This window comes from Siphateles boraxobius, unplaced genomic scaffold (assembly GCF_051911475.1).
Source record: "Siphateles boraxobius isolate OS27281-9 unplaced genomic scaffold, OSU_SipBor_1 49, whole genome shotgun sequence".
In the NCBI taxonomy this organism is placed as follows: Eukaryota; Metazoa; Chordata; class Actinopteri; order Cypriniformes; family Leuciscidae; genus Siphateles; species Siphateles boraxobius.
The window spans coordinates 3,055,724-3,083,325 of NW_027509130.1; the positions used below are offsets into that span (position 1 = coordinate 3,055,724).

General features: G+C 40.3%; 1 protein-coding gene and 1 long non-coding RNA gene across 2 annotated transcripts; one reads left to right on the top strand and one right to left on the bottom strand.

Annotated features, from left to right (window-relative positions):
- On the bottom strand, positions 1-26,313 carry LOC143711109 (tripartite motif-containing protein 16-like). Its single transcript, XM_077202439.1, has 6 exons — positions 25,664-26,313; positions 2,813-2,908; positions 2,104-2,337; positions 1,874-2,024; positions 1,691-1,750; positions 1-1,068 (listed from the first exon to the last, which is right to left on the bottom strand). The coding sequence occupies exons 1-6, from the start codon at positions 26,171-26,173 to the stop codon at positions 527-529; spliced, it is 1,593 nt and encodes a 530-aa protein (XP_077058554.1). The 5' UTR covers positions 26,174-26,313; the 3' UTR covers positions 1-526.
- LOC143711184 (uncharacterized) lies at positions 17,013-17,747 on the top strand. The gene is made up of 3 exons (XR_013194767.1): positions 17,013-17,115; positions 17,466-17,537; positions 17,649-17,747. It is a non-coding gene; the product is annotated as an uncharacterized LOC143711184 (long non-coding RNA).
- Positions 26,314-27,602: the final 1,289 nt, after the last annotated feature.

Sequence of the window (27,602 nt, forward strand, 5' to 3'; positions counted from 1 at the left end):
TTCCACCAAAAGACTGATTTTAATTTCATTCACATATATATGATTCACACTACATCTACATTTTCTCCATACACATCTTATGATCAGTTCCCACAATACAACCATTTGTAGATGAATAAGATGCTATCATGAGATCTTTAGAGTTCCAGCTGTTAATTTATTAGTTAGAAAACAAGAGAATCATCATCTCGTTGCTGATTTATCATGGTCGTTAATACATGTGATATGGCAATATATATATAGTTTTTGTAAGATCTGTTTATCATTTACATTATTGTGCCACATTTACACTCCAAAGGTGGCACAAGAGCGCTTCTGAAGTGGCATTTAGGAGTCTTTACACTAACATTATTGCTGCTCAGAGGTGCCAGAAATGCATTTACACAGCAATTCCAACCACACTTTTATTCAGGTGGCTGAGGTGGGTCTGAGCAGGTACAATTTTGTCTGGCTTTTATGCGGCATTACATCTTTACACAGAGTTTTGAGCAGGCATAGAGCAGCCTTAACTCGGCTGTGTAGGATCTTAATTGTGTACAGATGCTTTTAGATGACTCAGTTTTGCGATTGAGCGGATACCTAATCCAAACCCCGGACAGAGCGGCTGAGTGAATGTGGTCTGGACTCTGTGGATGAGACTCATTGTGTCTGACAAGCTGTAGAAGGACAAAATCCCTGCGCTGTGATCCACATACACTCCTACTCTACTGCTGGACACTACAGGGAGATCAGAGTTTATGTTGTTGTGCCTAAATGAGCATCTCGAAGGAGAAGAGAACAATATCCAGGATTGATTATTACATCCAAATGCACAGTCCAAACTCTGTCCCTTCCTGCTGATGCTCTTATATGCCCCTGTTATATACACACCTTCACTACCGCTGTACTCAACCTCCCAATAACAGCGTCCACACACACTCTCTGTGCACAACGCCTGAGCGTAATCAAACCGTTCTGGATGATCAGGATAACTGTAGTATGTGTTGGTGTAAGTGATCACTGTGTTCTCCTCAGACAGGTAGAAACATGGATGCACTGTGTTTGGATCCAGAGTGAACTGATGGAAATCTGATGAATACAAACACATGCATCTTAATAATAAAGTGTGGCTTTCATCATTAACATAACTTTACATAAGTTATTGGTAGACATATGATAAATAAAGATAGGAGAAAGTTTTGATGTGTCACTCATTAGGGGGTATTTCAGAAGGATAGATAAAACCAAACCCAGTTCAATTGCAATCATTGGTTCTGGAGAACTGGTTTGAAATCATTTATATTCACTCCAGATTGGAGTTTATGTGCTTTAGCAATGAACACTGAGCAGTATGGGAAGTATGCTATAACAAGTTTAGCTGTAGTTGGAAACTACAGATACCATAGAAACAGATGTAAAGCGGTTGGTGTTATGAAACTTGCAGGTTTAATAACATAAGCAGTTAAAGTAGGACTGGTTACATGTGGTGCCATTGACCTGTATGGGAGTGAGGTTTAAAGGGGGTGAGTGTAACGTATGTAGGTCAGTAAGAGCTGCACATGTAAACCTCACTCCCCTGGCCTCAAGAGACGTGCTAGCGACTGACGCTAGTGGCTGCGGTCTTTAGCGTCCTAGTTATCGTGCCCGCCTCCCATGCCGGAGACCCTAGATCGAATCCTGTGTGTTTTTGTGTGTTTTCATAGTAAATCACATTGTAGAAACTCCTCTCTGGTCTGATATTCAGGAGACTGAGTGATCTGAATGGTTTTCACTATGGACACCAAAACACATCTGCACTTTAATTCTCATATCAAAAGGAAATTCAACCTACATATACTACTTTTATATATTCAGTTAATGATGGTCAGTTCACTTTTGAGATTTTTTTTTTGACCTGCTCCAGATATCTTTTGTGTCTCCTCACTGCAGAACTGCTGCAGTTTGTCTCTGAGTTGAGATACAGATTTCACTACATCATCAAAAAGCAGATGTGAACCACCAGTGATACCGTCTGTAGATCCAGAGAGAGAGACAGACGACAAACTCTACAAACACAAAAACACAAACTCGCTGTAATTCCAGAAGCTTGTTAAAAACCTCAGTGTTTGAGAAGATCTCTGTTACCTGGAGGAAATGAACATGATCGTGTGTGTGTGAAAGCTTCTTCAGCTCAGCATCTCTCTTTCTCAGATCATCGATCTCCTGCTTCAGTCGCTCCAGTCGCTCTTCAGCTCGACTCACAGCAGATTGTTCCTGATCTCTGATCAGCTGCTTCACCTCAGAGCAACGTCTCTCAATGGAGTGGATGAGCTCAGTGAATATCCTCTCACTGTCCTCCACTGCCGTCTGTGCAGAGTGCTGTTATAGAACACAAATTAAAATCATGGGCTCCTTGCTGACTAGTTGGAGTAGAATCCTAAAGAAATATTTCACCCAAATGCACATTTTGTCATCATTTACTCCTCTTATTTTTTGTCTTTTACTCACCATACTTACTGGAACACAAAGATGTTTGGTTGAATGTCTAAGCATTTTTTTTCCATACAATGAAAGTGTATATATATATATATATAATACATTTTTTTTTAAATTTTTTTACTGTCAAGATCCAAAATGGACAAAAAGCATAATGTGACTTGTGCAATAAATTCCAGGACTTCTAAAGCCATATGATAGTTTTGTGTGAAGAACCGCCTGATATTTAAGTCACTATTCACTGAAAAGCTTTTGAGTTGCATCCACTTTTGTTGTATTGAAAAGAGCAGCTTAGAGGGAATAAATCATGACAAGATTTCTCGTCCTTTTTCATCTTACAGCAGATGCTCTTTCTCACCTTATGAGACGCCACAGCCTCTTTCAGCTCCTGAAGATCTTTCTCTCTGTTCTGGATTCTCCGATACATTTTCTTCTTCATCTCCTCCAAATGTGTCTGTAGGAAACACAACAACTGATAAACCAGAGAAAAGGTTTTCTGGTTTTCTCAAGTGGGATGCAGCTTCTGTGTTAGTGGAAGTTGATGTACTAATAAACCTAACAACTCTGTTGTATTTAAGATTTCTTAATTTTTTTCTTTCTTAATACCGACACATGTATCATTTCTATTTTGCCAGACACATGTCGGTAAATTAGGGAATGAACTTGCGCTCCCGGGGGCGGTTCAGCGAAAAGAGGAGGCGTGTTCCGGCGCAAACGTTCCCTGGTCCTATTTTGCCGTTTCAGAAAACAATTCCGCCACAGACTGGGAAAAACCTATTCTAAAGTCAGTGGCGCGTTATTCAGATGCTATTTTAAGGGCGCATGCTTGGCCATAATGTAGCGTGTGCATAACGCGCATACACTTTGCTTCACTCAAAAAAATGATGTGTTGGCTTTACTAAACTTTTTTATGTTGAGATGAGTGTTTGTTTTACTTGGGCTCTTGACCCTCACATCATTAACTTTAGATTATGTTTGGCTGCTGTACATGAGTTATAACAGCCAGATGATCAAATAGAAAAGGTTATCTGATGATGTTGGTTGTGTTTTAACATAATTGTTATATCCCAATCATTTGACCTGAATCACTGAACTCATATAGAACCAAAATTCTGAGTTAAGTTCACCTTATGGATTATAGCAGCACTGCCGTTGTAGAGCATACCATTTTTAGCTTTTTCAATGGAATCCAAATGATCAAATAAATAAATAAGAAACAAAAAGAAACTTGAAAAAATAATAATATTAGTTTATGTAGGCACACAGACATCAAGAATCAGCCTGTGAATCTCAACAATGGTGACAATTATAAAGCATGTTGCAGTGCATTCTGGGTGCCACCAATCAAAACTCATTCATGGCTCCCATCATGCATTGCTGCATGAATAAATAATGAGCTTATGTTCAGAGGTGATCTGTTTGTCACCATTGCTGAGATTCATACGCTAAATATTGATGTCTGTGTGTGCCGGTATACAAATGTTTTATTGAAAGATTTAAAAAAAAAGTTTTTGTTTTTTGTTTTGATCATTTGGATTTCTTTGAAAAGGCAAAAAAAAAGGGTATGCTCTACAATGCCAGTGCTGCTATATTCCATAAAGTAAACTTAACTCAAAATTTGGTTGTATATGTGAGTTCAGTGATTCAGGTCAAATAATTGTGACATAATAATTATGTTAAAACACAACCAACATCATCAGATCACCTTTTCTATTTGATCATCTGGCTGTTATAACTCATGTACAGCCGCCAAACATAATCTAAAGTTAATAATGTGAGGGTCAAGAGCCCAACTACTAACAAACACTCATCTCCATAATGGTGACATGAAATTCCGGTTTTCTCCTTCAGTGATTCTGCTTGTTAACATCAGGTGTCTTCAATAATGCTCAATCATCACTCAATTATTCACTTAATTATCTCATTAACTTTAACACTGCTTCAGTGTTCATTTAACACTCAGCTCAGAGTTTAATTGGGTCGCTTAAAATGACTTCCATGATGTTGAAGTTACATGAACAAAGTATGTTTGTTTAACGAAACCCAATAATGTGGAACCGGTGGAACCTTTTTACATAAAAAAGTTTAGTAAAGCCGACACATCATTTTTTTGAGTGTTCTCTCATTTACACAGACGCAGCAGTTCCCATTTTTGCAAACCTAACGTAATTACAAGGAAAAATATTACCACATGAGGGAAATCATTGTGGTGTCTATCTCGCCGGTATAATAGCAACAGCACCCGAGATCTGCCCACAAAGTTACTTGCATTTCGCATTTGATACTTGCGTTTCAGATCGTTAAAATAGGGCCCTAAAGATCAGAGATCAAATTTAGACTTACTGCACATTAAATTATGGGCTAGATTATGTTTGCGCCTGTAACACAGGGTCATAATCAATTTAGCATTAAAGTGCCTTTAAATGTAATATGCATATTTCCATTTCCTGTGAAACCTACTTTTCCTACATTCTTGTGAACCAGTCATCCAATTTGCATGAGATGTATGTGACATGGCAAACCCTAAGTTAGAAGATGGGTATACTATGTCCATAAAGAGACAGGTCAACAGCAATGCTTAGGTAGGCAGTGGCATTTAAACTTTGTTATCTTTTAGTGCTAGAAAATACTTGGTGTCTGTAACATTTTAACCACTATGGAGATCGTCTCGGTTACTGTTGTAATCCTCATTCCCTAAAGGAGGGAATGGACACATCACATCAACAGACTGACGTTGTGGGATCTTAATCACCTTCAAGTGGTAACAAATCAAGCCAATTGACATCTGAGAATGAGATTTGCATGGCAATTCACTCCCCTGGACATACAGGTATATAAGCTTGTCGGCAACTCACTCAGGTTTGTGCTGAAGAGCCGAAATGTGGATCCCTGTCATTCAGTGGTGGTACAGGTTTGTGGCAGGTGGGACATAATGTCTCCATTCCCTCCTTCAGGGAAAGAGGGTTACAACAATAGCCAAGACGTTCCCTATCAGTCACATTCGACATAACATCGACAGACTGATTTTGTGGGGTCCTTATGTAAAGCGCTATAACTGCTTACCCTTCCCAGGGTTTACCGACAGGAAAACCGTACACTGTAAAAAAAAATCCTAATTTTACAGAAAATAACTGTGATTTTTTGACGATCATTTTCTTTAATTTTAAATTATACTCAAAACACTGTAAAATTACAAATAATATCTGTAAAATAAAAATTCAGTTGTTATTTTAGGTATTGTGACATTAATGACAAATTACAGTAATTCACATTTTTTATACAGAAAATTGATTGTATTTTTCATACAGTATATTTTCTGTTTTCTTAAATTACATAAAATGTATGTAAAATTACAAATATAATCTGTAATTTAACAGAAACAAAACAGTTAAATGATAAAATGGTCAAATGACTGTCAGCTCCACAAAAAACTGTAAAACATCCTAAATTAAATAAACTGAAAAACACTGTTATTTTACAGGTATTTCCTGAATAATCACGATCATATACCTTCATTGTAAAACAAAATCGTAAAAAAATGGTCAAATGACTGGCAGCTACGGCTGCCAAATAAAAACCATAAAATTAAAGTAAAATATGCTAATTTAAATAAACCGAAAAAACACTGTTATTTTACAGGTATTTCCTGCATTATTATGATCAAATACCTTCATTGTAAAAAAATCGTAAAAAAAGGGTCAAATGACTGGCAGCTACGGCTGCCAAACAAAAACCATAAAATTAAAGTAAAATATGCTAATTTAAATAAAGTGTAAAAAACTTTAAAATAAGTTTGATGTCACCATGATTGGGATCTGTCTCTGCTTTAGTTGGGGTCATGACCCTTGAGATTTAACTTATGCTTTTCTCTGGCTGCTTTAACTGTGTATTTGATACACGTTTGTCATAAATGCTGGAGAAAATATCAGATGATCTTGATCATTAATTGATGATGTTATAGTCATCATATGATGATCTGATTCACTGATATGACAGTCAAATCTCTGTATATGATAGCTTATATTACAGAGTATGTAGGTGGAATTTAGCTTTATACAAAGTTTTTAATTAATGTCATAATTTTTCACATGACCCTTGAATATTGTGTTATCAGTATTATAACAACCTGCATTTAAAAAAAAAAAAAAATATATATATATATATATATATATATACTACACAAAAAAAGCTTTGTGGTTTTTTTAGTTGTATAGAGACATCAAGAATCAACATATGAATCTCAACAATGGTGACAACCAAACATTTTTTTTTTCATTGTCACCATTGTTGTGATTCATACGCTGATTCTTGACATCTGAGTGAGTCTATATGATCCTGTCAAATATTTTCTGTATAATGACTTCATAAAATCTGAGTATCACAGCACTGGAGAATGTTTTATAGAAGCCTTGTCATGCAAAATGAATAACTAATATTTAATGACATAATCAGATATTGTACTTCAGATGTTATCAATGGGGCCGGACTCTACATGATGACTATACTCACTACTTATCTGACCTGAGTTTCTCTTAGACTCTTACGATAATAAATATGCATCAGAGACACACAGTTAATGCAGCCAGAGAAACATTAAAGTTCAACACTAAAAGTTCAAGAGCCCAACTAAAGCAAATACTGATCTCCATCATGGTGACATCAAACTTTATTCTTTTCAATAAAGCTTCAACTTCTAAACCTCTGTTAATTCTCATTAATAATGTTAGTATGAAAGAAATAAAGTATGGATTGTAATAAGTGAAGATGCTGCGATCCTGAGAGATCTGGTAGTGTTTAATTTTCTGTTGGGGTTTAAAGTGTTTCTGTATGGTGTGTTTCGTGTGTCACCATTGTGTTGAAGAGTAGAGCCTGAGCTTCAGTCCAGGATGAGCAAATAAACACTGATGAAATGCTGCATGTTTCTTTATTTAACTGACAGTAACTGTGTAGTTGCTGATGTAGTGACGTATATAGTCAAAGCTAATCATGCATGTAATTAACTGCATGTTTTTCAGTAAATAAATCAGAAAATAAATGTGAAATAACTGTGTTTTAACTGTGTGTTTCTGTTAAAAAAGATTAATGAAGATTTCTGTAAAAATATTTTGCACTTATTTAAATTAAGATATTTGACATTAATTTTATGGTTTTTGTATGGCAGCCGTTGGTGACAGTCATTTGACTGTTTTTTTTATGGGATTTTTTTTACAATGAAGGTGTTTGATCGTAATAATTCAGGAAATAGTTGTAAAATAACAGTGTTTTTCTGAAAAAAATTTAAGGAAAATTTCTGTAAAAGTTTTTTGCATTTCATTTAAATTACGATATTTTACTTTATTTTTACGGTTTTTGTTTGGCAGCCGCAGCTGCCAGTCATTGACCGTTTTTTTATGATTTTTTTTTTTTACAGTGTACCATGGAAGAAAACACATATGGGATTGCCAAGAGGGAATCACAACATATGGGGCATGTAGCCAAGTACAGGGGCTGAACGACTAGGCATGCATCTTAAGTACTGGGCCTGGCATCAGACGACTCCGCTACATCTGACTGCCGAAGGATGCCCGGAAGAAAACTCCATCCAGGGTTCACCAGGCGGGGAACTCACCTCAAGAGCAAATAGGGCACTCGTTGGAGACACAGGCGATCCTGCCAGATGGCAGCACTTTGCGGGCATAAATGGACCGCATTGCACTCTCCACCTGAAAAATCTCCAAATACTTGGCTGCCCCACCATGGAGGGTCGTGAGAGTGGAAGAAGCAACACTGCACAGTCTTTATCCCCAGAGGAATCAAACGCAACCTATGATAAAGCTATCAATATCCGGTCTCCCTGGAAGCCCCAAATGAGATGCTGCTTCCCCGATGAGAAGGACCTGCAGCCTCATCAGGAAACTCCATAGCCTGCTATGTCAGTGAAGAGTGAGAGGCCCCTGGGGACTAGCCCTGGGGAAGAGCTCCCACTATAATCCCCAGATCACTTTGTGTCTTCACCGAAGTGGTCCTCTGTGGTGCAGAGAAAATAGAACAGGGAATAGCAGAGGGTACTCCATCGTTTTAAAGGTATAAGAGTCTCGATCTCAACATTGCGATGGTTATGTACCCACAGTGAGAACATGAGTAATCAACGAACGATGCCTCAGTGTGCTTAAGGCCCAGACACGTGAGGCAGTGATTGTGGCTGTCAGGCGGGACCAGGAAACGACCGCAGCACTTAACTGTGCACGTTTTTGCTCTTTATTGTAAATCACACTGCTGAATGCACCGTCCCTCCAACTCAGAACGTCTCCTCTTATCAACAAAGGCAGATTGGCAGAACACTGATAAACAACCGCTCAGTTCCAAAGCAAAAGGCTGAATGCAAGCTTATTTACCTGTATGTCCGGGGGAGTGTCCTGCCATGCAAATCTCACTTGCATTGTCCATTGCATGAATGATGATCTGGCCCTCATGTAGCGTGGAATGATGACACATGTGCGGTCAGGTCCTGTATGCCAGATCTGAACCACAAGGCATGTCACCTGTCAGCCAATAAAAAAGAAATAAACCAGAACTGGACCTTATCTTATATTATATACAGAGTCATTTCTATAAAAGTTGTTATTGAGAACCAACAGAGGTTTAGATCTAATGTTTGTTTCATTTGAAGTCACCATTACGGTGATTAGTATTTCAATTAGTATTTCAATATTTTTACAGTGGCAAAAGGATGTTGGATATCTATTGATGGTTACTTCCAGGATGCATTGCGGCATGCATACTGGAGTGGACCACCACCCAAGTTTCATCATTCCACGCAGTATGTGGGCCAGATCATCATTCCACACATGCCATGCTGTGGGCTGGATCTGGGCTGACACAATGTTGCTATCCAGGATTGTCTTTCACAGTACTCCACAATTTATATCTGGTTGTAGTTATCAAACATTGTATGTAACATGATTAAGGCTGAATCTCCAAATCTAATCTCAATGAGTTTTTAACCCAGTTAAAAATCTTCATTTTTGATGTAACCTACACTCTAAAAAAAAAATGTAGTCAAAAAAATGTCAGTCAAGCTCGCATCAGCTGAATCTCACCTGATCCACGTCTACCTATAAGAATATGGCGGCTATCACTGTATACATATATAAGCTCCTTCAGTATTATCAGCAGCTATCGTGTTTCTTAGAAGCTAATTACCCTGCTCCATCCCCAGCTCCTCCTCTCGTCAGTCAGGATTTGGCATTCTGATTTCCTCTGAATTAGATTACCCTTCTCGGTAACACTTTATAATAACTGCACGCTATTAATCATTAGCTAAGCTTAAGCATGAGTAAACAGTTGATTCATAATTTATAAAGCATTAATAGAAAATAATAAGCAGTTTATAAATACAGCTATAAATGTTTTTTTCTTGATTTATAAGCATATCTATAATGTGTTTAATAATTGTATTTTCATACTTTGTTAATGATTAATTAATAATTTCTAAATGAAGTATAGCATTATTTACAAACCAGTTATTTAAGAGTTGTCATTGGTTCATAAGATCACTTAGAAAGTGTAAGTAAATGGAGTAAATTCAGGTAGTTATAAAGCATTTAGTAGTGGTCAGTTAACTATTTTTGTGAGCTCATCTAAAGTGAGGACTAGTCCTCACTTTAGATGAGCTCACAATAATAGTTAACTGACCACTACTAAATGCTTTATAACGGTCACGGTACACACACACAAACAGGTAAGTTCCAAAAGCAGTAATTTAATTGGGTAATCCGTACTCACAACAGTTCAGGCAGGGGTTCAAAGTCCATAATATCAATCCAAGAAGCACAAAACAGAAACAGGCAGACTACAAGGTGGTGTGACGAATAACAACGACTCCGTGACAAACACTAAAACAGACAGGGTATAAATACACTCAAACTAACAAGGTGATGGGAAACAGCTGAGTGCAATGAACTGATGAGTGACAGACAGAATGCTGGGAAATGAAGTCAAACGTGAAAGACACCGTGAGAACGAGGACCTCTAGTGGCAACCCAGGGAACACAAACCAGACACTGTGACATAACCCCCCCTCTACGGAGCGGCTACCAGACGCTCCAAGACCCACAAAAAACAAACAAAACAAGAGGCCAGGAGGGAGGTGGAACGGTGGAGGATCAGGGGGAGGGATGGGGGGCCAGGTCCATGGAAGGGAACAGAAACAGGGGGTGATGGTTTTGTCCATCGTGCGGCCAGGGCGAAGCAGACGACCCTTCGGGCGGCCAGGGCGGTGAAGACCCCTCGGGCGCCCCTCGGGCGGCCAGGGCGGTGAAGACCCCTCGGGCGGCCAGGGCGGTGAAGACCCCTCGGGCGGCCAGGGCGGTGAAGACCAGGGCGAGGGCGACCATGGCACAGGAACAGCAACAGACACCGGCTCATGAACAGACACCGGCTCATGCACTGGAACAGGCACTGGCTTTGGAACAGACATTGGCTCCAGCTCTGGAACAGGCACTGGCTCTGCCTCCGGCTCTGGAACAGGCATTGGCTCTGCCTCCGGCTCAGGAAAAGACACTGGCTCTGGCTCTGTCTCCGGCTCTGGCTCTGTCTCCGGCTCTGGAACAGGCACTGGCTCTGTCTCCGGCTCTGGAACAGGCACTGGCTCTGCCTCTGGAGCAGAAGCCACCGGCTCAGGAACTGCAAACACCGGCTCAGGAACAGTCACTAGAACAGAAATAACCACAAGGACAGACACAAACACAGAAACAAGCTCTGGCTCAGGAACAGACACTGGCTCCGGCTCAGGAACAGACACTGGCTCCGGCTCAGGAACAGACACTGGCTCCGGCTCAGGAACAGACACTGGCTCCGGCTCAGGAACAGACACTAAAGGTCTGAAGGGCGTTTTCAGGATCCGAGCTAGACGCTCTAAATAGCCGATCAGTGCCCCTCCGGCCACGAGAATGGGCATCTCCTGATCCGTCTCCGACTGGGCAGACGTGGCGTGAGCCGTCTCTGTCTGGGCAGATGTGACCTGATTAGTCTCTGACTGGGCAGACGGGACGTGAACAGTCTCTGACTGGGCAGACGGAGCGTGAACTGTCTCTGACTGGGCAGACGGAGCGTGAACTGTCTCTGACTGGGCAGACGGAGCGTGAACTGTCTCTGACTGGGCAGACGGAGCGTGAACCGTCTCTGACTGGGCAGACGGAACGTGAATGCTCTCTGGATCCGCAGACGTGACGTGAGTGGTCTCTGGATCGGCAGATGGACTGTGTCTCTTCTTCCTCCTACGTCCATGAGAGCGAGAGTGTGCTGGGCTGGACGGCGCCAGCAGTGAGAGCTCTGGGCTGGACTGCGTCCGCAGTGAGGGCTCTGGGCTGGACGGCATCAGCGGTGAGGGCTCTGGGCTGGACGGAACCCGCTGTGACGGCCTCGTGCTGGGCGGAACCCGCGACGAGGGTCTTGTGCTGGACCAGACCAGCGGCTCCGGATCAGGAACATGGCAGGGCGGAGGACGGTGTCGTGGAATTTGTCGACCACCTCCTCCCCTGCAACCTCCCCTAGTTCCGGAGAACTTGGCCAGACGAGTCCCCTCAAACGATCCTCCTCTCTCGGAGGAAGAGGCCTCGGGGGACTTTCCCGCCACGGTCTCCTCCGTGATGCGAGCCCCAGAGGTGGAAAGAGTACTGAAAATTTTTACTCAAGTACAAGTACAAGTAGTTGCTAAAAAAATACTCAATTACAAGTAAAAGTACTGGTGTTAAAAAATGTACTTAAGTAAAAGTACAAAGTACCCCTCTCAAAAACTACTCAAGTACTAATTACTTTTTAGCCTGTGATATTTATTGAATAAACATCAAATCCATTGAATCAAATCAGAAATATGAATGGATCACACACAGGCAATTTGTGTTTTATACGAATAAACACATAGTACAGGAATTAATGATTTTTAAACATGTATAAACAGCATAAACTTTTCACTGCAAACCAACAACTGGGCAAAGGCCTTAAACTCTAGGATATTTCACTTTCTGAACCTTTTGTTCAGTTTCAGCAGAAGCTGATTTTCAAAGTTCACAGAGTCTATCCGGCTTCGTTTGGATGTAAAAAGTAGACCAGCACAGCTAAAAAGCCGTTCACATGCAGCAGAGGCAGGCAGAGCTGTGTTTAACTTCAGAGACAGCTTCTTGATGGCTGGGAAGGAGTGAAGCAGCTCCATGTTGTCCGAGGCACATGCAAGGTAACCATCAAGCTCAAATGGACTTTGTCATTTTGGAGAGTGGTCTGGAGAAGAAATCGTCGTCATCAGATGACTCTCTTTGAAGTTCACCCTCATTCTCTGAAGTTTCAAGATGTTGTTTCAAGTATGTCAAGGCTGTAATTTGAAAACAACTACTTCAATTTATGGGAGTATTTTTGTAAACCCACACTTAAATTATCTAAATCAAAACAAATGATACTTTAATAACAACCTTTTACATGCTTATACAGGCGTGCAGTTATAGACACAAATGAAATAATATAAATTTGAAATTACCAGCTTCTATAACATCTGCTCTGTCAGTCCAGGAGGTCTTGAACTTGGGTAAGAGGACTGCAGCAGCAGCCAATTCTGGATCCTCCATCATCTGTCCAAAACGCTTATGCAGGCCATTTTGCAGGGCTCTGATGAGTGTTGTGCAGGTCTTGCTTGATGTCTCTAGCCTGTTGAGTTTGGATAGAAGCTGGTGAATTACTGGCAGCAGCCATCCCATGTAAACACTGGACTCTGACTGGAGGATGTTTGACGCTTTCATCAGTGGCTTCATGGTGATGCTATACTCCCGGAGGAATGCAACTTCTGCAGGACTCAACCTGGAAGATAATACATGTTTATGGCAAACAACTAAGCCACATCATGACTATAGGGAAAGACCGCATACATGGTAACTAATATTACTCACATTTTCACCTTGAGCTCGTCACATACACCCCTAATGGAATCTTCACCTTTCTCATCAATGATGCGTATAATTCTTTCAGTGGCAAGACAGGTGGAATTCCACCGTGTTGCATTGGGGCGAATGATCTGTAGCCCACACTTGTCCTCTACCACTACACTAGCCAAATGAAATCGCCCAGTTTTGTTCCAAATGGCCTGGCATTTTGCAAATGTTGCACGGAAAAGCCTCTTGTAGGTGTCATTCATGGCCTCTGCAAGGGAAGCATCAGTTGTTGCCACAAGATTTAGCAAGTGACATGCACATCGTTGATGAGGGGGTAGTTGATATTCCATACCAGAGTCTTCATCAAGGATTGTACTTGCATCATGATACTCAATATGGTCACTTACGTCAAGAGCATCCATGTCTTCTTCATCGTCATCTACCTCTGCATCTTTCTGCATTCCAAACACATGGAAAGCTTTGAGGAAGTTGGATCCACTATCGGTTGTGGTCCTTACAACTTTGTCTCTAATCTTATATTGACAATGGACATCATCAAGAGCACCAGCAATCACGTCAAATGTGTGAGACCCCCTTAATCTTTTGCATGCTAGTGCTGCAGATCTTCTTTCTAAGGTCTCCTCATCAATCCAGTGGCAAGTTACACCAAGGTAACTTTTCTGATGAGCTGACCAACAATCTGTGGTGGTTGCAACAAATTTGGCTTTACCCAATTCTGCAATCAAAGTCTTCTTCATGTCATCAGTAGCATCACAGATTCTGGTACGGACGGTGGATCTGGAGATGACTTTGGCTTGAGGTTGCAGTGTGGTAATTAATTATTTGAAAGCTGGCTGTTCTACCACTGTAAATGGCTGTACATTTTCACATATAAAATTGATGATAAGCTTGTCAACAGTTGTTTGAGGGACACGTTTGCTTGCAGCTGCTAACATCACATCTGGTAACTTGGATTGCTTACTTGATGAGAGCTTGTTTGGTGTGGCTGTGGTCTTACGTTGACTACGTTCTGCTGCTGTCACAATGTCATCATACTGATCAATCTTTGATGGATGTTTCCTCTGAAAATATAACAGGAAGTATACAAAGGAAATTATATATATTTAATATTATTTAATTTATTCATATAATTTTTTATGGGAATCAAGTTAGAAAAATGGTCTATTATTAATGAATTATAATGCAACATAAATAAGCTTGTTGGGTTATTTTATTTATAAACAGTTTTTGTTTTGTTTTTTACAAAAAAACTGACTTGACAAGAAAGCTTTCCAAAAGCACCCTACTAATATTTCAAAAGTGATCAGCATTTAGCACTGACACATGCGCAATCTAGACAGGCTGTCAATCAGTGCAGTTACACTGTTACGCCAGTGGGTCGCGGCAAGAGACTGTTTTTATAAAAGAGTCATTATTAGAGAGTTTATTATAAGCTTAAAATTCAATATGAAAAAACAATTTGTTGACAATGACATAAAATTTTACTTTGAGCGCCACTTTACAATGCTAAATCTTTTTTTTTTACGGTCTATGTGCTCGTCACCTAGGTAACGCTGAAGCAGTGGGTCGCGGCAAGAAACTGTATTTATGAAAGAGTAATTATTAAACCCTTCATTATAAGCTTAAAACACGGATTCAATATGAATAAAACAATGTGTTGCTGTTGACAATGACATACAATTTAACTTTGAGCGCCACTTTACAATGCTAAATCATTTTTTACGGTCTACGTGCTAGTCACCTGGGTAACGCTGAAGCTCATGTTTCAAGTGATGTTTTTAGTCAAATTATCCGTGAGGTCTACCCAACATTAAAAACGAAAACAACTATCACATAAATATAGTTATACGTCTTCTTACCGTAATGTGTTTTTTGAGATTAGAGGCTGAAGTCTTGTAAGCCGAAATCACTGCAGATGGCAAACAAAGTTTGCATTGCATTTGCACGCTGTCTCCTTTCCTTCCTCTGTATGTGAACAACTCTTCCAGGTGCGGCCATGGGCACTCGTCATCCGGTATTTCTTCGGAATTTTCAATGAATTCAGCGTCTCGAATCTCCATGTCTATAACGCCAAAGTTCTTTGATAACACTATACACCTTCACAGTGAAGGACGTGCGAGGACGAATAGCTCTCCAGAAACCGGGCTTTTTTCCCGGTCCAAATACATGGGTTTTTATTGGCCCGCCCGAGATCACTTATTTCTATTGGTAACCCAAATGCTGGTCAAAGATTTGAATATAAATTTAATTCAAATTGTACAAGTACTTAGTAACGAATGTGATTTTTAAAGTAGCGAAGTACATTACTTCACTTAATTTGTACTTAAGTACAAGGAAAATTACAGACTTAAAAATATACTCATAAAAGTACAAGTACATGAAAAAACTACTTAATTACAGTAACGTGAGTAGTTGTAATTCGTTACTTCCACCTCTGGCGAGCCCACAGTGCAAAACAATCGAAAATGTTCATTCGAGTTGGCACTGTCGCTACTCGATCCGTACCGGAAACACGATCTGTACTGCGCATGTGCGAGAACTAAGTTTTTCTGCCACTTCCTGTCATCATCAATGTTTTTACGACATCGTCACTGTCACTACTCGATCCGTTTACTGTCACAATTTGTACTGTACTGTGCTGCATGTGCGAAAAAAACATGGATTCTTTTGCATTTTATGTGAAAGTTCAAGAATTTCTCTTAAAAGGAGAGATGCCTGTCGGAAAGTGAAACGGTCGTCTGCGAATTTTATCATCAAAGGTAGCAGCTAACTATGACAAGGTTTAGACTAATCCAGGATTAGGCCTTAGTTCAATTTTGTTGTGTAACAATATATCGTGCCACAATATATCGTAATACAAAAATCATGCAACAATACGATAGTGACAATATGTGTATCGTGGATAGTTCACCCAAAATAAAAATTGTGTGAGGAAAAAAATTATGTTTGCAGAGTTTTTGTGTAAGTACTACATTAAACTACTATATAATGTTGTTTTAATGCCAAACGTCTTATGTTACCAGAATGTTAAGCATATTCGTCTAAAATAATTTTTTTTCTGGTGGCACCATTGTCTTTGGGTTACAAGCACCAAGTCCAAGCCTATTCATTTAAATCCACAATGTAATATCAAAGTTAGCATTTTAATCAACAGTGCATTTTGTAATAACCTTTTATAATATTTCTTGGGAGTATCGCAATAATGTCGTATCGCTGTTGCTTTCAGTTAAAACAGCTAAAATATGCATTTTACTCTCTGGGCCTTGTCTGTGTGATACCGGGGGTATAAGAACCGGAAGATTTTATAATGAAAAATAGAAGAGAACTGACTGACTGGTACAACCTCATGTTCTAAATGGACAAATTTGTTTAAAATATCAAGTTATTTTAACTGTACTTGTTCAGCTCCCATATCTGGGTATTAATACGTGACTTTAATGTAGTTAAACCTGTCAGATATCAGATAGTAATATGATATTTTTCTATTTACTTTGAACTTCAACTCTTTCAGACGTTTTCTTTTTTCCTTTTAAAACAGACGACAGACTCTTCTACATCGGCCCCAGTATGCAGTATATGCGGCTAGTTGTCCTGTCAGAGGAAAAGAAGAGGTCTGTTCTGTGTTCTCACAGAGTGCCATAATAATCCTGGGACTGGGAATCATAGTGGTGTCAGAGGCACTCAAAACAGGGTTGTTGCTGGCTACTATTGGTCTACAATTATCCAGGATGTGAAAGAATGGGTATCTTATATCTATACTTAAGAATGTGTCTACTTTTGCCACCTTTGATTGTTAGATACCTCCTTGATTTAAAAGTTGTCTCTGGATCAAAAGTGGATCAAAAAAGTTAATCAAAGTTGTCCTAAGACAAGAACGGGTATTATTCAAAAGTCATATATAACTTTAATGAAAGGTCTTTATCCACTTCAAATGTTGACTACTGTATTATCACCAACTTGTATCAACTGCAGTAGCATTATGGACTTAACATATTAAAGCCACAGATGCCATGTCACTTAATGTTAATAGCGCCTCTCATCAACTGGCTATTTTTCTAGACAATTTGTTTAAAAAAATGTGTTGCTTTTTAGGTCAGATCTTGTCACCGCTGCCAGTTGAATGACCCAATCAAGACTGTTGTGCCAGTCTTGCATTCCATTAAGGTACTGCTTACAATGTTTTAGCATACTGATGAATCTAACAAGCTATATATAGTCTCAAGCTTGTGTACAGTTTTACCAGCATTTGACTAATACTAATTTTGTGGCAAGCAGGTAAAAGAAGCTTGGGAGGTCATTGGTTTGGATCTGATTGGACCACTGCCAGAAACGGCACGCAACAAGAAGTATGTCCTTACAATGACAGACCTGTACAAAAAGTGGGTGATTGCAGCGCCCCTGCAATCTAAGACAGTAGCTGAGGTGTCTGCAAAAATAATCAAAAAGTTGTACTTGTTCGGCACGGTCAGAAAAATAATTAACAACCAAGGGAAGGAGTTTGTCAACAAGGTGAAGTTTTGTAAAGGTTTAATTGTTTTCCCCCTACTCTAGTCACTCTCAACATATGTGTTGTTGTCTGCAATTACTCTAGTCTTGCAAATTTAACTGATGATCCCTTTGCAGCTCAACAGCAGCATTTTCAGTACGCTGAACATTAAACATGCTGTCTCCAGGGCTGCCAACTTTTGAGTTTAGCTTGGCGTGAGACTACTCCAGGGGGGGGGGGGGGGGGGGGGGGGGTTGGTCTGCACTAGAGGCTGACATTTTTTCGGGAATCCCACGGGTCACGGGATTCCTGTGGGATTCCTGCAGGATGGGAGTCATCTTTGCTATCAATCACGGGATTTGGACGGTACAGGATAAATGGTTAACGGGAGCAGACGGGAGCGGGAATCAACCAATAGCAAAGACGACAAAAAAAGAAAAAAGTAAATGCATCATTTTGTAGTTTCCTTTTAATACGCCTACAATGTAACGCAATTAAAAAATAACTACATGACCCAGCCGTCCCAGAAGCCATCAGTGCTTTTTGTCACGGCTTACCGCCGGAATTCAAAGAGCAGTGATGGAGGGAGCTAACAGCCGCGGAGAAGTCGATGTGGCAAAAAATGATTTACAGCGCAAAGTCAGAAGTAATGACATGTCTATTAAGTTCACAGAACTGGTCGGAAAGTCTGAAATATTAATTAAGTTTATGAGAGTAGAATGTGACGGTGATAGCACAATGTACGCTGCTTGTAAGACATGCTTAGTCTTAGTCAAGTACGCAAGTGATTCAGGGACGAGCGGTCTGAAGAAGCACATTTGCAAGGCAAATTCGGGAAAGAATCAGGCAAGCATCGCTTCGTTCATCAAGCGAAAATTGCCGTATATGGGAGCGGTACAGGAGCGGGAGTCAGTTTAAACAGGAGCGGGATGGGATTGGGAGTCAATTTACCAGGAGCGGGATGGGATGGGATTATTTTTTTAACTTTGGTCTGGGAGTGGGACGGGACAAGATTTCTTTCTATGGGAGTGGGACGGGACAGGAGTGAAAATCCACTCCCGTGTCATCCTCTAGTCTGCACACGCAAGGTCTCTCGCTCGCTTACCTCTGCCGTGCGCGCGGTTTGGAGCACAATATCTTTACTCTAGATTACGGGATATTTAACTAATTTGCGGTATAACTAGTCGATCGCGAGTGGCTCAACAGGTAGATATATAGATAAACTCATCTTTCAGGCATTTTACCTACCGGGTTGACACTTAAGCGTGAGAAATCGGGGGTGTGGCGTGAGAGCGTGAGAATTGGGTCAATTGCGTGTGTCTCACGCTCAATGCGTGAGAGTTGGCAGCCCTGTGTCTCCAGTGCTTACCATCCCCAGACCAACAGACAGGTAACTCTTATACAGGATATCTGCCCTGGAAGAACTATTGTTGTCTTATGGTTATTCACAACACAGGCTCATTAGAAAATCGTTCTTGTGGCAATATTTATACATGTCACTGCAGTTTCCAACAGAAATTAACACTAGAGGCAGTAAAATAGCAAGCACTTTTAATCATTTTTATACACAATTATGATTACAAGGGCAGATTATGGATCAATGACTTGTTTTCACGTGGCTCCTTGCACAATTTATATTATGACCTCAAAACCCTTTTTACCATAGTGCATGATTTGTAAACTAATAAATTCTGAAGTTTGCATCACTTAACCAGCTCCATATGGTCCATATGAGCCTGGGCTGGTTATTCATCAACTTTATAAATGCATTGATATGTACAGGATGAAAGAACCAATCAAAACATCAAGCGTGGTCTCAGAAAGTATGTTAATGACAACCACAATGACTGGGACCTCCACCTTCCTGCTGTGGTGTACGGTATCAAAACTGCAAAGCAGGTCTTAACACGTTTACTTATTATATTTATTATATCTACAGTTAGATGTCGACGGGAAAACTGAATTGATGAACTTATTTAATATTTAATGTTAAGGGTGAAGTTTTTCATTTAATACACATTTGATAGTAAATGGGAAGCTTCCTATGTGATCAGTACTCCACTAGACACAGTCCATACTTCCTACTCTTCAATCGACACCCACGTCTGCCAGAGGTCATGAATGCCTGTCCCATGGGAGATGATTTTGAAGTTATTGAAGTTATTTTTGAAGTTAAAAAACGAAATTCCCAGATAATGCATAATGTTCCACAAGGCAGCTTTCACTGGGATGTAATTTGTTTTCAATTAATTTCAGATCGGAAATGCTTGCCTCAAGATTGTGGAAGAAGCTGCACAAAGACATGTAATTCATACTATTATATCTTCTTTTAAAAAGTACTTATTTTAATTTATTCATGTTCAGTAACTTATATTGTTCTTTCCATAAGGGAAAAGATGTTCACATTGTGGACCTCTATGTGGTTCCCACCTGGAAAGACCAAAATGTGGACCGAGTGCATTGTTTGCCTGCAAGTGTTTTTTTGTTTTGTTTTTCTATCATATACTCATCAACCAACTCTTTTGGGAACAGGCACAGAAGTATATGATTATTTAATATTTTTTTTGTTCCAATACTATTAGGAAAACGTGAGGTCCAAGGATCTCATACTATTTCCAGCTTGGAGCAGCCAGCCGGATGAAGCAGATCACTATCTGCTCTGTGTTGAGTTTTTTTTCTATAATCTTTCTAGCTGTAACATTTTAATTCACAAGGTAGGGTTAAGTGCGTTCTATTTTCATGGATATTAACAAAATACCCATTTCAGGTTATGTTGGTAGCTAAAAGGGAGATACTTTTCCTTGATTCTCTTCGTCCTGATGGTTTTGGAGATGAGACTTACAGAACCATATTTAGGTTGAGACAAAAGATAATTAATTTACTAGCCTTGTTCCAGGCATGTTATTTGGTTACAATTTCCAAAGGGAGCCACGTTCTCATGCTTCGTTCACATAAAAGCCTCGTTCTCAGGATTCAAGTTCACATAAGATCCTCGTTCTCAGGCTTCAAGTTCACATAAGATCCTCGTTCTCAGGCTTCAAGTTCATAAAGCCTTGTTATCACCATACATAACTGATAATTTAATTACATATGTATTTTGTGTTTTCTTTGGAATGCCAGGCACATTGAAAGCTCCATTGACCCAGGATCCTGGACTGAAAAAACAGGAAGAGACCTTGGGGTATGTTTTAAAGGATAGAATTGTGTAAAGCTAATTTAAGTATGCATGTATAAATGTTTAAACAAGCTAGCAGTTGTTTTTAAAATTACTTTGGATGGACTTTCCCTTTTAGAGGTTTCTGTTCAACAGTGTTCAGAGAATTCCTGTGCTGTTTACATGCTGATGGTAAGAATAATTCATTTGTCAGAGCTGTTTGATAATAAAAATCAAAGACTTACAGTGTTATTTGTATTTCACAGTATGCTCTCAGTACCTGTACTTCCTGTCCATTAATATTCACAGAGGTAAGCTGGATTTTCACACAAGTATCCAATCAAACTCATATGTATCAAATATTTATTTTTTATTTTTGTGTGTGTTTTTAGGAGGAGGTGCCATTGATTCGCCAGTGATGGTGCATTCAGCTGATGGAGAGGTTTTGCCTAGAAGGGTATGACAGATTCTACATATAAAATTTCAGTATCTTGGCTGTATTTAGCCACTGTTAGAAAAGTGACAATAAAAAGGTTTTATACAAATAGAGTTCCTACATTTACATATTTTCCAAAGTCATGGACAAAGATTTGCATTTTGGACAAAGGAAGCATCCCAACTCCTTCAGGGAAACCTTGAGCCTGTCTTTAGGGTGTCAAAATCCACCACCACCAAACTGTCGCTCAGCAAAAGAGTTGAAGTTGAAGAGGACACTGATGAGGTAAATTATTTTATTGGTCATATATCAAGCAGTTGCATGCATGCTAGATGAATAGATTAATTATTTTGTGCCATTATATATATTTACAGCCAATCATTGTAAGAGACCTTCTTACAGCGCGGGACGGGGTACGCAGTCATGGAGACTTATTCTGTGGGAAGGTGACAGAGCCTTCTTTTCTGCAGATGAGCGCAAGTCAACAAAAAAATGCCCTCAGGAAGGTCCTGGAGGAACTTCCTGACGCAAAAGATGACTTTTTGTTTTTATTCCAGTGTCTAGATGACATGGAAACATTTTTATCATCCTGTGCTGATGAACAAGGCCTGAAGGTCAATGCCATGTTTGTTTGTTCATGAGTGTTCAAGAGCGTGTGAGAGTGTAAGAGCGTGTGAGAGAGAGAGCGTTTGAGAGCATGTGAGAGAGTGAGAATGTGTGAGAACGAGAGTGTGAGAGAGCGTGTGAGAGCAAGAGAGTGAGTGTGTGAGAGAGCGTGTGTGAGTGTAAGAGCGAGCGTGTGAGAGCAAGAGAGTGAGTGTGTGAGAGAGCGTGTGTGAGTGTAAGAGCGAGCGTGTGAGAGCAAGAGAGTGAGTGTGAGAGAGAGAGCGTGTGACAGCGAGAGCGTGTCTGTGTGTGAGGGAGGGATGGAGAGCGTGTGCATGAGGGAGGGAGAGCGAGAGCGTGTGTGTGTGTGTGTGTGTGTGTGAGGGATGGAGAGCGAGAGCGTGTGTGAGAGCGAGTGAGAGGGTGTGATGGATTGAGGAAGTGTGTGTGTGTGTGAGAGAGAGAGCGAGCGAGAGAGCTTGTGAGAGAGCGAGTGTCTTAGGGAGGGAGGAGGGATGATGGAGGGAAGGGAGGAGGGAGGATGGAGGGAAGGGAGGAGGGATGGGAGGAGGGATGGAGGGAAGGGAGGAGGGATGGGAGGAGGGATGGAGGGAAGGGAGGAGGGATGGAGGGAAGGGAGGAGGGATGGGAGGAGGGATGGAGGGATGGGAGGAGGGAAGGGAGGAGGGATGGAGGGATGGGAGGAGGGAAGGGAGGAGGGATGGAGGGAAGGGAGGAGGGATGGGAGGAGGGATGGAGGGATGGGAGGAGGGATGGAGGGATGGGAGGAGGGATGGAGGAGGGATGGAGGGAGGGGAGGAGGGATGGAGGGAGGGGAGGAGGGATGATGGAGGGAAGGGAGGAGGGAGGATGGAGGGAAGGGAGGAGGGATGGGAGGAGGGATGGAGGGAAGGGAGGAGGGATGGGAGGAGGGATGGAGGGAAGGGAGGAGGGATGGAGGGAAGGGAGGAGGGATGGGAGGAGGGATGGAGGGATGGGAGGAGGGAAGGGAGGAGGGATGGAGGGATGGGAGGAGGGAAGGGAGGAGGGATGGAGGGAAGGGAGGAGGGATGGGAGGAGGGATGGAGGGATGGGAGGAGGGATGGAGGGATGGGAGGAGGGATGGAGGAGGGATGGAGGGAGGGGAGGAGGGATGGAGGGAGGGGAGGAGGGATGGGAGGAGGGATGGGAGGAGGGATGGGAGGAGGGAAGGGAGGAGGGATGGAGGGAGGGATGGAGGGAAGGGAGGAGGGATGGAGGGAGGGGAGGAGAGATGGATGGAGGGAGGGATATAGATGGAGGGGTAGATAGATAGATGGATGGATGGAGGGATGGATGATAGATGGATGGAGGTAGGTATGGATTAATTCATTTATTAATAAATAAATAATGTTATTCTGAGTGTTTCTGTGTTTTTTCTTGAGTGCAGACATTTGTTAAAGTATGCTGCAATAAGTAGAACAAACCTTTACAAAATGAAATATTACATGTAGTAATATTGTAAATATTACAATATTACTTCTGTAGAGGAGGCTACATACACATCTGTATGTAAAATTGACAACAATAACTGGCTTAAACAGAATTGACAAATATATGAGTGTTAACATGAAACGGAGCACGTAGAATAACACAACTTTAGGGAGAAGAAAATAAATTAAAGTTATAATAAAATAAATAAACAATCAATAAAATGACAAAGGATAAATAAAAGTCAGTTAAGGGGCTTCAGTTACGGTCTTTTACTGTCTAGGGTTACGATACGGATCGGGTAGTGTCGAACAACAACTGCCGTAAATGGTTTCGACATCAGACAGGAAGGAGACGCGTTCTCGCACATGCGCAGTACAGATCGTGTTTCCGGTACGGATCGAGTAGCGACAGGCACTTCTCCAGATTGCGACCTCCCCCCCTCGGTGGCTGGGGAAGAGGCCCGGAACCCCATACTGCTGGAACTATTCATGACGGAGTCGTTCTGTCACGGTACACACACACAAACAGGGAAGTTCCAAAAGCAGTAATTTAATTGGGTAATCCGTACTCACAACAGTTCAGGCAGGGGGTCAAAGTCCATAATATCAATCCAAGAAGCACAAAACAGAAACAGGCAGACTACAAGGTGGTGTGACGAATAACAACGACTCCGTGACAAACACTAAAACAGACAGGGTATATATACACTCAAACTAACAAGGTGATGGGAAACAGCTGAGTGCAATGAACTGATGAGTGACAGACAGAATGCTGGGAAATGAAGTCAAACGTGAAAGACACCGTGAGAACGAGGACCTCTAGTGGCAACCCAGGGAACACAAACCAGACACTGTGACAATAACTACCCGAGTTAACCCTGAATTGCAGTATAAATACATGTTAATAAAGCATTTATTAACACACTAAGTAACTATTACTATATGTCTGAATAATAAGATGTGTGAATGTACATTTAAATAGTTTATTAATCATTTACACTTTCTAAGTAATCTTATGAACCACTGACAACTCTTAAATAACTGGTTTATAAATAATGCAATACTTAATTTAGAAATGATAAATTGATCATTAATAAAGTATGAAAATACAATTATTAAACACATTATAGATATGCTTTTAAATCAAGAATAAAGCATTTATAGCTGTATTTATAAACTGCTTATTGATGTCTATTAATGCTTTATAAATTATGAATTAACTGTTTGCTAATGCTTAACTAATGATTAATACTGTGCAGTTATTATAAAGTGTTACCAAATTCTCTAATTATGTTGTACATCCAAATTAATTTAATGATATCTGCAATACATTCATGTTGGTTCTGTTCTGTTTACCCTAAGGGGGGTTGCTGCTAATCTTGGATGGGGAGGGAGTTCTTGCACAGAACAGAACCATGCCACCAATCCAAACTGTATGCTAACTGTCAATCGTATTTGACGATAGTGGTCCTGACAGAATTTAGTGACAGTTCTGTTTAGATCCCTATAGGCGCCGTCAGGCCTTGAAAACTTGAAACTCATGGAACCATCAAAATCCTTCTTTAGGAACTTCACAAAATGCTTTCACTGCAAAGGCCATGCAAGTATACATGCAATGAGGTGCTCTGAAAATCATAAGCTGATGGTTCTTTTCACAGTTAAATGGATCTTTTCCATAGTTTAATTTCCTGCTTCCGGTTTCATTATAAGCCACTTATCATTTTACCCATGTATGTGTGATTGTGTGTATGTGTGTTTAGATAAGTTATGTTTGTGATTGAGTTAATAAGACTTGTGCACAATACGTATTTTGGTTCTGATTACCTCCCCTGCAAACAAAGTCAATTCAATGATTCCAGATTCTGACTTCATGTACAGTAGGAAAGTTATTTCCAAACCTCATCTATTAATTAACTAATAATCAATATTGAGTGTTCACAAGATGAACTGATTAATTGGTTGTAATGTAAATGTAGCTACATCAAGTTAATCCGATTAACTGATCCAAATATTCATAATTAATCATAACAAGTTATGAATAATTGTTAATATTTTCCTTATGAGCTAATTTGCTACAAATCTATAATGACAACACCAAGCTTAACTGTAAACATTACCAATTCTTTCTGTTCATACCTGTTTCTCTGTCCTCGCTGCTGCAGTTGATACAGTGTCATGATTTCTGTGTTCATCCACCAAACACAGCATACAGATACACCGCTGGTCGGTACGGCAGTAAATATCCATCATTTTACCATGTTGAGGACAGATCATCTCTTGCAGTCGTCCAGTGGCGTCCATCAGATTGTGTCCTTTACCTCTGAAGAGACTCTCATGTTGTTCAAGGTGAATTTGACAGTAAGAGCTTCGACACTCCAGACACGACTTCACTGCTTTCTGTTTATTTCCAGAGCAGGAGTCGCACTGCACATCTCCAGATCCAGTTTGAGGATGACGATGAGGAGGAACAGGAGGAAGAACAGGAGCAGCAGCTGGGAGACTCGTTATCTTGATTTTCTCCACCATTTCAGCGATCACCACATTCTTACCTAAAACTGGTCTTGGCTCGAAGGTTTTTCTGCACTGAGGACAGCTGTAGATTCTGTTCCGATCCTCCAGATTCCAGCAATCTGTGATGCAGTTCATACACTAAGTGTGTCCGCAGGGAATCGTCACTGGATCCTCCAGGAGATCCAGACACACTGAACAGCTGAACTGATACTGATCCACTGAAATATTGGCATCCGCCATTTCACCGTATGAACATGCAGACAGAGAGACGATACGTACTGAGCTTGACAGTCAAGTACCTTCTTTGATATCATCCCTGATTACATACTTAAACAGGTTGCTCTGCAGGGTGTGACTTACAGTAACTTGTTCATTTCAGTGTTGTTTATTTTATGACTAAGCTGTTTGGATGCCACAGTTGTGTTAGCTGAAAAATGCTAAAATACCCTTAATTGAATATGATTGAGCTCTTTGTATACTTATTTCTGTCCTTTAATAGTACTGGCATCAGTGCCCCCCAAAAATACAAATCATGTTACATCACAATATCAACTGGGTAACGTTTGAGACTGCGGCAAACGTGAGAGAAACTCAAACTGATGTCCAATAGATCGACTCAATACAGGTTTTAAAAGATGAGTATGCTTGAACACAAATAGTAAAAATATCAACATAGCATTCTCATACTGAAGGTTTTAAAAATTAAATAAAAATACAGAAGTTATAGCTATAGTGACAGATCCAACACATTTATTTTTTTATCATATACACTAAATTATGATTGTATTTTACAAGATTACACGTTTCCAGCACAAACAAAAACTATGTGGGGACAATAATCAGCTTTAAATCAGCCAAATGCAATGTCACTTGTTTTTTAAATGAATTAGTAAACTTCCAATTGTCAGTTGGGGTTTAGGAATGTAGTTGTATGAGATCTGAAAAGAAGTTAGGGAGGGCACAACATGTTCCAGTAGGACGTAACTTACTGTAATGTTACTGCGCCAGGCATTTTTTTCATCTACCTTATTTCCGGAAATATTTAACAACAGGGATTTAAAACAAAAGTGCTTTCTAAAGAATCATACACCATGAAGGATATAAAAATATGGTAGCCTAATAAAGAAGACTGTGAATGTATTTTAGGTTAATTGCAATACATGCATCAAACACACATGTAGTGAACACCTTTGACACCTAGCTGTGGAAACTTGTGAATTTCTGATTATTTGTCGTTTTAATAATATTAAGTTTACCTTATGGATTATTGCAGCACTGCCATTGTAAAGCATACCATTTTTTTTTAGCCTTTTCAAAGAAATCCAAATGATTAAAACAAAAACTTCTTCAAAAAATCTTTCAAAAAATATTTGTATGCAGGCACACACAGACAAGAATATTAAGCGTATGGTTAATCTCAGCAATGGTGACAAACAGATCACCTCTGAACATAATCTCATTATTTATTCATGCAGCAATGCATGATGGGAGCCATGAATGATTTTTGATTGGTGGCACCCAGAATGCACTGCAACATGCTTTATAATTGTCACCATTGTTGAGA

Coding starts and splice junctions, on each gene's coding strand:
- LOC143711109 (XM_077202439.1), bottom strand. CDS start 26,173: ATGAACTGCATCACAGATTGCTGGAATCTGGAGGATCGGAACAGAATC. Junction 2,338..2,812: donor AGGCTGTGGCGTCTCATAAG/GTGAGAAAGAGC, acceptor GTTCTATAACAG/CACTCTGCACAGACGGCAGT. Junction 1,751..1,873: donor ACAAAAGATATCTGGAGCAG/GTCAAAAAAAAA, acceptor TGGTGTCCATAG/TGAAAACCATTCAGATCACT.